Raw genomic sequence first — 10,000 nt, forward strand, 5'->3', positions numbered from 1 at the left:
GTACGGAACTCAACCAGCACCAGAATACTAAACACACACACGCACACACACACACACACACACACACACACACGGTTACAGGACAACAGGATCTCTAGCAGACCAACAGCACCAACAAAGTACCACAATACTAGCATAGTACCACAGTACTCACATAGTACCACATTACTAAGGTAGTACCACAGTATTACCGTAGTACTAATCTAGTAACGCAGCACTAAGGTAGTACTAACTAACACAGTAACACAGTACTAAGGTAGTACCACAGTCCTAACGTAGTACTAACATAGGAACACAGTATGTTCTGGCATGGTATTTCAATGTTCCAAACAAGTTGAAATCTGATCTTTTAATTTTTTGCCACGTGGAGGGTCTGGAACACTGTGGAGCAGGCTGGCTGCTTTCTACCGCGGCTCGGAAAGAAGCCCAGAGTTAAAGCTGTCCACCAACCCTAAAGGAGCTTTAACACTGGTGGGGAGCGAGTTTAAGAGAAGAAACCAGCCGGACACTGGACCTGTATAGCCTAGTGAAGACTAGCCTATTCTCTGTCCTTTCACCAAAATATGCATTTAGAGGATGCCTTTATAATGAGGGTCTCACGTTCTAATCCTAGTTTGTGGATGAGGGGATTTAGGTTGGGGGGCATTCTTTGATACATCCGTGTTCTGGAGACGTTTGTTTTTGATTGATTCGTTGTTCAATAACTAAACTTAGACAGATCGATCACTCTTTTGGAGAAAGTTGTTTTCCAAAACAAAACTGTTGCGATATAACTGCATGTCATGCTATCAAACGCAACCTATCCTTTCCATGTACAGTAACTAAAAATAGACAATCACTTGTTCTGAGAAAGTTGGCATCCAAAACAAAGGTGTTGCAATATAACTGCACACGTCATGTTATCAAAGCAAACGATATTCAAGACCTGCTGTGTATGCAGTGGCTTGTAGTTTGACCTAAATGTACACATCTCTACCCTAGAGCTACCTCAGCACACCCGTTCAACACATTATGTATTAGCATAACACATTATAATTACTTTGAGGGTACTGTTCGTCAGAGCTAGCTGTTTGTAGCATGTATAGTAGTAAAAGATTTTTGTCTGCAAATAAGTTATTTGGTCTCTAAACAGCCTTCTTTCGAAGTATACTGCCCGCTTTAAGGTCCTTTTATATCAAATTTGATTGTTTATTGTGATTTTTTCCCCAAATCAATAAAATAACTACAAACCATGGAGCTGAATGGGACTGTATGGGACGGCTGAAAGAACATTGATGGTCTGCTTCTGATTTTAGATTAACTCCAATTCTGATTAATAATTTCATGACATCAAATAAATGAGGATATTCAGTTGGCTGCTATGATTCATGGCATGCGCTCCCGCACGTGCCGTGACTGTGAATGTGTGTGTGTGATAGAGTAAGGCGGTGGGCTTGTCTAAATTTGTTGTGTGCAGCCTTATATTACCAGATCATGTGATGTAACCACTTATGAGAACCAGACACCGGTGTGACGACAGACCGCTACGGCTATTCTGATACTAGTACGAACGCACAGTCCTGCCTCAGGTCACATGATGTGCATGTACATAATGTACACGTACATGATGTGCATATACATGACGTGGTCACACGATGTGGTCACGTGACGTGATCTACTGCGTGACCAGGGGATTTTCTTCTTCTACCCCTCTGCTAAACTTAGAAGGCCCTGCCCACCCCCCCGCCACCAACCCCCCCGCCCCCATTTCCACTTCTAAGGTTGCAGATTCAACATCCAGCGTTCTGTACAGGATGTGTCACTTCCAGGTCTATGTGCACATGCTCAGTTTAAGTGGAGCTTAGAGGATTCTGCCGGTATCTCGACATTCCATACGAAGGAATTTAAACATGTAGGCAAAATCTCCCCCACCCCCCCTTCCCACTCTCTGCTTTGTGTGGTTTGTACTTCCCTTAAAGTTGGACACACTATAGTACATTCAGCTGCACCATCACCTCATTATGAGTGTAAGGAAAATCATTCTGTTTTGGCTATAGGCAGAAAATGAAAGACTAAATAATGAAAGTTATTTGGTAATTTAACATAGATTCAAATGTAGGACAATGTGTGTGTGTGTGCATACATTTAAGTGCATACATTTCTTAGCATGTGTGGCCCCAGTGTGACTCAAATCACACACAGTGTGTGATTGGTTTAGGGGCCCTAATCCTCAACGTTCAGATAGACAGGGATCATGTTTCCAATAGAATTCTAATCTAGAAGTATAACAGAATTTGTTAAGACTTGCTGACGTTATCATATATTTATTTTGCGTTGTTGACGATTGGCGATAAAGCATTATATCGCTGAGGTATCGCTCAGTGCTTAGTGATAAACTCTCTGTAGACGTCCCCTTCAATAGTCTCACTGTAGAAGGTTTAAGATACAAATCCTCCCCCAAATTCCAAAATATGGCCAATGTGGATACAATTTATATCTGTTACTATCCATTGCTGCATCGTGCACATTTTTCCTGTCTATTTACGAGCCAACGTCAGGAACTTCAACATGCATCCTAGCATCGTGCCAGAGAAGGGGCCAAGATTAGCTCGTCCACCTGGTTGTCATGGTGATCAGAGTTGGATCCGAGGAAAACCTGAAACTACGACAGGGTCCTTTTTTCTCCCGGGAATGAACGCTGATTGTGACCTTTTCTACTAAATGAAATTCCAGATTTTATTGGGTGTAAGTGGGTTCAGTCCAGATGGAAATGGGCTATAAACTCACTGGAGACACTCTCACTGTTAAGACTCCCCTTTAAAACACACCCTTTAATGTACTCCTTGTAGACATCTCCTTTAACAGACTGCTTGAACACTTCCCTCTTAAGGAGAGCAGAGGTGGAATGCTGCGCTCTGAACAACGTGTGGATTCTGATCCAACATGCGGGATTAGGTGAGGGTCCGAGGATTATGGTGTAATGTTTTGTTCAGGCACAGTGGAGCTGACCTTCAACCCCCTTTGGGTGGCTTAAGGGTATGATTGCGGGAAAAAGTATTTTGTTATTCTGCGACAAAATGTTGAAATTTTGATGTTAGTTTCACACTTCATATTCCACCAAAACCAACTGAACGCCAGCTCACTGACCGCTAGCTCATCTGGACCAACTGACCGCTAGCTCACTGACCTCTAGCTCACTGACCTCTAGCTCACTGACATCTAGCTCACTGACCGCTAGCTCACTGACCGCTAGCTCACTGAATGCTAGCTCACTGACCGCTAGCTCACTGACCGCTAGCTCACTGAACGCTAGCTCACTGAATGCTAGCTCAGTGACCTCTAGCTCACTGAGCGCTAGCTCACCCAGACCAACTGAACGCTAACTGAATCAGAAATAGACGCAGGAAGTTGTGAGAAGGTTTGAGTATGTGAGAGGGGTCTCGCTGTCTCCTGCTGGATTGTTCGCTGAGATCTACTGCATAGCCGATGTATGACATCATTAACCCAGAACAAAACCACAAGTCCATCACGACCCCCGAGGCAGAGCCCGCCGGACCCCCTCGCCGTCAGCCAATGGGATCCTCCGTCAGTGATTTGTTGTCCCGGCCCCGCCCACTAACCCTTTCTCATGTGCTCGGTGACAGGGGAGTCACGGCAACCATCACCAAAACAAAGAACAAAGACAGAGACACGCCCTCTGATTAGACGAACATCCAAAGACTGGCACCATTATGTAGTCTGACACACACACACACACACACACACACACACACACACACAGACACACACACACACACACACGGTCCAGCAACCAGCATGTTAGCACACATTCTCATGCACGTGCACGCACATGCACATGGAAACACACACACACACACACACACACACACACACACGGGTGTAAACACACACACACACACACACACACACACACACACACACACACACAGACACACACACACACACACACACACACACACACACGGCCCAGCAACCAGTATGTTAGCACACATTCTCATGCACGTGCACGCACATGTACATGGAAACACACACACACACACACACACACACACACACACACACACACACTCTGTTGGCAAACCAGGCAGCAGTTGTAACATTCTGTCACTGAAAATAGGTTGTCAAGGCTCTAATGGTACCTCTCCCTCTCTCTGTCTGTCTCTCTCTCTCTTCTCTCTTGTCTCTTTCCTATTCTCTCTTCCCTCTTCCTCCTCTGATTTCATGGAAGTGTGCCAGGGAAGGCTGAGATGTGATTGGTCTGTTCCTGCAGCCATCGTGATAAAACATAGAGGATCTGGGTGGTGTAGTGTGGTCTAGGGTGGTGTATTGTATTGTAGGGCAGTCTAGAGAGGTATATGCTGGTCTAGGGGCTGTAGGGTGGTGTAATGTTGTACGGGGTGGTGTAATGATGTACAGGGTGGTGTAATGATGTACAGGGTGGTGTAATGTTGTACAGGGTGGTGTCATATGGTGCAGGGTGGTGTGATGTAGGATGTGTAGGGTGGTGTATTGTAGTCTAGGGGGGTGTAGTGGTGAGTGGAGTGGTGAAGGTTGGTCTAGGGGGTGTAGGGTGGTGTAATGATGCACAGGGTGCTGCTATGTTTTACAGGATAGTGTAATGCAGTGTAGGCTGGTGTTAATGTGGTGCAGGGTGGTGTAATGTTGTTTAGGGTGATGTGGGGCAGGGGGTGGTGTAGTATGGTGGAGGGTGGTGGTAGTGTGCTGGAGGGTGGGGTAGTGTGGTGGAGGGTTGGGTAATGTGCTGCAGGGTGGGGTAGTGTGGTGGAGGGTGGGGTAGTGTGGTGGAGGGTGGGGTAGTGTGGTGGAGGTGGTGGTAATGTGCTGGAGGGTGGGGTAGTGTGGTGGAGGGTGTGGTAGTGTTCTGGAGAGTGGGGTAATGAGGTGGAGGGTGGGATAATGAGGTGGAGGGTGGGGTAATGTGGTGGAGGGTGGGGTAGTGTGCTGGAGGGTGGGGTAATGTGGTGGAGGGTGGGGTAATGAGGTGGAGGGTGGTGTAGTGTGGTGGAGGGTGGGGTAATGTGGTGGAGGGTGGGGTAATGAGGTGGAGGGTGGGGTAATGTGGTGGAGGGTGGGGTAGTGTGCTGGAGGGTGGGGTAATGTGGTGGAGGGTGGGGTAATGAGGTGGAGGGTGGGGTAATGAGGTGGAGGGTGGGGTAGTGTGCTGGAGGGTGGGGTAGTGTGGTGGAGGGTGTGGTAGTGTGCTGCAGGGTGGGGTAATGTGCTGGGGGGTGGGGTAATGAGGTGGAGGGTGTGGTAGTGTGCTGGAGGGTGGGGTAATGAGGTGGAGGGTGGGGTAATGAGGTGGAGGGTGGGGTAGTGTGGTGGAGGGTGTGGTAGTGTGCTGGAGGGTGGGGTAATGAGGTGGAGGGTGGGGTAATGAGGTGGAGGGTGGGGTAGTGTGGTGGAGGGTGTGGTAGTGTGCTGGAGGGTGGGGTAAAGAGGTGGAGGGTGGGGTAATGAGGTGGAGGGTGGGGTAGTGTGGTGGAGGGTGTGGTAGTGTGCTGGAGGGTGGGATAATGAGGTGGAGGGTGGGGTAATGAGGTGGAGGGTGGGGTAATGAGGTGGAGGGTGGGGTAGTGTGGTGGAGGGTGTGGTAGTGTGGTGGAGGGTGGGGTAATGAGGTGGAGGGTGGGGTAGTGTGGTGGAGGGTGTGGTAGTGTGCTGGAGGGTGGGGTAATGTGGTGGAAGGTGGTGCTCACAGATGCAGATGGTGGACAGCAGGCGGGTGGCCATGTAGGGAGGGACGCAGTCCTGGAAGGCGGGCTGCAGGACGTAGTTGGAGAAGGTGAGGGCGATCACGGCCAGCGTGGTGGGGTACATGATGAGCACCGCACTCCACAGCAGCAGGAACCTGGGGCAACACACGCACACACACACACACACACACACACACACACACACACACACACACACACACACACACAAGCACACACACGCAGACCAAGATGTCAGCACCTTGTTCTCCTCAGGTTCCTGCGTACAGCAGTATTTACACACACACACACTCTGTTGACCTGTTTGTCTGGAACAGGTTCTTGTTCAAATAAGAGCTCTTTCCTATGCGTCCTGTGAAGGATTGCGTGACCACATTCACATTATGTTTCCATCATTGGAACAAAATTAATTGTTTGGAGTGCTGCGGCAGAACGAATCAAGGAATGGGCAGTTAACAGTTAACTTCATATCGGCCCAAAGGCAATACAACGCGCTTTACAAAGGAGAAAGGTAAGAATATAGCCCAGACCCTCCCCTTTCCACACTAATTCTCGAAGGGGATCAATAGAGAAAAAAAAAAAACAGTTTTTGCCCATAAAAGGCTATTAAACATAGACATAGAGTGAGCAACAGAATAACCAACCCGGTATCATGCGGTTTCGTGCTCATGTGCACGAACGTTAATCTAGAGAGAGAGAGAGAGAGAGAGAGAGAGAGAGAGAGAGAGAGACCCAACATGCGCGCGTGCGAGAGACCAGGTGCGCACGTGAGAGAGAGAGAGACCCCGCTCACATCAGAATTTGTGTAGATAGTGTAGCAATGAAACAGGATTTACATGTAACGTTAAAACACAATCTCAAAGGCTTTAGCTAACCCTTATCAGTTCTATCACTGCTGCTTTTGCCTACTTCCAGGGCAAGCGTAATGGCAAGTGATGGTTTCATTCTTGTCTTTTAGATTGTTTGTTAAACTAGCTGTCTAACAATCTAAAATACATCTATCTTGAAAACATCATGGTATTGACACATGAGCAGTTAACAGTGTTAGCATAACATATTTATGTAACTTATTTTGCCATGTGTGGGCCTTCACATGATAATCAAAATGAATGTAATTAGGCATAAAAGCAAATTTATATGTAAAGAAATCAAGTTTAACAATTGCATGTAATATTACACCAAATATCAATAATGGTGTGTGCAATACCATGTATAACTTGCATTAAATTGGTATTAGTTGGTATAAGTTGGTTTACTTTGTCATATAAAATATATCCACCTACAGTTTTGATCGTAGGCTTGTCAGAGTTCTCTTTTGACTAAAACTAGACTAAAATGACAAGACTTTTAGTTGACTAAAACTTGACAAAAAAAGATATGTTAATGACTAAATATGCCGAAAACTAACAAGGACAATTGGCACAAGACTAAGACTACATTAAAAATAGTGATGTGAATGACAAAATGAACACTATTTCCATGAAAGATTTGCATGACGTTAATGCTGATACTTTGCTGCTGGGACAGATTTTCCCAACAATCGTATGAAGCAGTGCTCTCTTTTTAGAACATTAATTAGATTAGAAAATAGCCAGGTTGAACCTTTGGATCGTAGCCATGTACTAATCAGGTGTGTATACCTGTAATTTTAAAAAACTGTTAATTATAAATAACTTAATCTGCAGCCTGTGAAATGCTTAATATGCTGATCATCTTGTTTGCCTTAGTCGGGCATTTGTGTTGGCAGTTGGTAACCCAAAGTGTGCCCGTAGTTTACTGTAGTGTACTGTAGTGTAGTATACTGTACTGTAGTCTACCTGTAGTGTACAGTAGTGTACTTATGTGTATATAAAGGCATTCTAAAGTAACGTAAACAAAACAATTCTGATTTGAATGATGTTATACACAAATGAAGACATACTTATGGATATTACATTACATTTCTGCCGGGTCTGTTCCCCTTAATGCCACTAAATGAACAATAACAGATTAAATATAACTAGTTCACTACTGTGCGGCCCTACATCAGGAGTCTGTCGGTAGGTCACCTACCCCACCAGGCCTCCGAAGATCTCGGTGACGTAGGAGTAGTCTCCTCCGGACTTGGGGATGGTGACGCCCAGTTCGGCGTAACACATGGACCCCAGGGCGCAGATCCCCCCGCCCAGCACCCACACGATGAGGGACAGGCCCACAGAACCCGCGTGCTCCAGGACCCCCTTAGGAGAGATGAAGATCCCCGAGCCGATGATGTTTCCTGAGGAGGGGGTGAGGAGAAAGGACAACGGTTCAACATCAACGTGTGTCTGTGTGTGTACGTGTGCGTGTGTTTGTGTGTGTGTGTGTGTGTGTGTGTGTGTGTGTGTGTGTGTGTGTGTGTGTGTGTGTGTGTGTGTGTGTGTGTGTTTGCAAACACACACTAACCCAGCCTTCACCCTCAGCATTAAGCTCATCAATTCAATTACAGTTTGCCTCTCCTCTCTGTTGGAGGAGTGCTTCATTTTACATGATCTTGGGTTATTATTTGCAGTACTGTATTTTTTGCATTAATATTGACCTGGTTATGTGGTGTAAGTAATATTGTTAGTAATATTGTTATAAAACAATTCCAGCAGTTATATCTACTGGAATTGTTTGCAATTTTCTACCAGTTTCACAGTGAAGGTTAGTATTCATTAATACACAGGATCAGATGTTATAATCCCTTGTGCCAAAATCCAAGGAAAACACATATTCAGAGGCCCCTGTCCAAACCAACCTTACAAGCACGCTGGCTACCAAACTACCAACCAAAGGTGAAAAGAAAAGAAAAATAAATAAATAAATAAAATACAATGTACCTATCCTATCCTATGGCTATCACAGCCTAAAAAACAGCAATGCCACCTTCAACAGACCCAGGCTCCGTTTAAGTGCAAGCTCCAGGTAGTGACAATGCCCCCCTGACCAAACCAACCTTATAAGCACACTGGCTACTAAGCTACCAACCAAAGGTGAAAAACACGCGGCAAAAGTAGTAACAAGTAAGTACAAGTCTGTTTTACACAACCGGTTCAAGGTGGGAATTTTGGCGGGCATTCTGTAAAAAGGTGCAAGGGTGCCTTGGGGGGAACGGTGTTGTTCCACCCTCAGGCTGGCTACAGAGGCAGTAACACAGACGAATCCACGTCTAAAAAGAGTGAACCATCACGGTGGGACAGGAGTGAGACGTTTTGGTATACGCAGTGAGAGCTTCTTATTCTTCAGTCAGTATTGCGTGTACCCACTTCTAAATCCCCTCTGGTGTGCATCATGCAGTCGTGTCCTGCGATAACCATACAGTCCGGCACATGAGCAGCCTATCCAATCACATGTGACTAAATGCAAATGTACCCTGAAAAAGCACAATAAAGAGATTATTTTGACGGAAACAGTGGCTGAAATGTACAGAGCCTCTCATGGTAGAGAAATACGCTTGATGTGTAAATCAGTTCCCTCGGATTCCCATTCCCCACGCACAGTTCTCTAAATCCGTTCCCTCAGATGTGGTGTATTCTACACAGCAGGGATTCCGCATGAAACTGTGACAGCGAGCGAATATCTGATTCTGACCGACATCTATACAGTATCAATGACTATCTTTTCACATTTGCTATATAGTGCTATAGTCAACATCAACAGTCAACTTAACAACCCAAATATTGCTATTTTAAATGTATTGTTTTGAATATATGGTTGAATTCTTTGAATGATGATGATATTTAAATAGCTTTTATTCATGCATTAGGCCTGTGTAGGACCAGTAATATTTGCCCCCCCAACTGCCCCTTGACAAATCATTTTATAAAGGTGTCACTCTCTGGCCTACACTATCTGTTGCAAGAGACACAGTTTACAAAATAAACTACTGGCCCATAAACTATATACAAGGTGAGAGAATAGTTGTCCAATTTTTCTGTATGGATGGACTAAGGAATAAGTAGTTCACTCAAAATGCATGATTATGTAGTTGTCTCACCGTATAGTCAGTGGGCCAGTATTGATTCCAAAATCTGCATCTCCTCTGTAGCTAATGTTAATTTGACAAGGATCCTTACTCCCTGAAGTCAAGCAGTTAAGAAGTTAAGTGACAATGTGCAAACACAACTGGCCCACTTTTGGGTGAGCTAAATATGCAAGAGTATTCTTACTCACTGTATTCTATGTCACTGTTGATAACACAGAGCTTGGTTTATCCTTTGGGGGACAGGCCACTTTAAATAATTAAGAGTATACCCACTTCTCCA

The 10,000-nt window shown here is 45.5% G+C and overlaps 1 protein-coding gene across 1 annotated transcript in view; it reads right to left on the bottom strand.

The window, feature by feature from the left end:
• The window catches only part of slc7a10a (solute carrier family 7 member 10a), a gene marked incomplete at its 5' end in the record, with an annotated part of 22,738 nt that overhangs the window by 8,347 nt on the left and 4,391 nt on the right, over nucleotides 1–10,000 (bottom strand). Inside the window, 2 exons of the mRNA XM_084476004.1 lie at nucleotides 5,721–5,872; nucleotides 7,788–7,992. Coding sequence (XP_084332130.1) covers nucleotides 5,721–5,872; nucleotides 7,788–7,992 — 357 coding nt within the window. The remainder of the gene's footprint in view (nucleotides 1–5,720; nucleotides 5,873–7,787; nucleotides 7,993–10,000) is intronic.

Source organism: Micromesistius poutassou, assembly GCF_964030765.1.
Source record: "Micromesistius poutassou genome assembly, chromosome: 12".
NCBI lineage: Eukaryota > Metazoa > Chordata > Actinopteri > Gadiformes > Gadidae > Micromesistius > Micromesistius poutassou.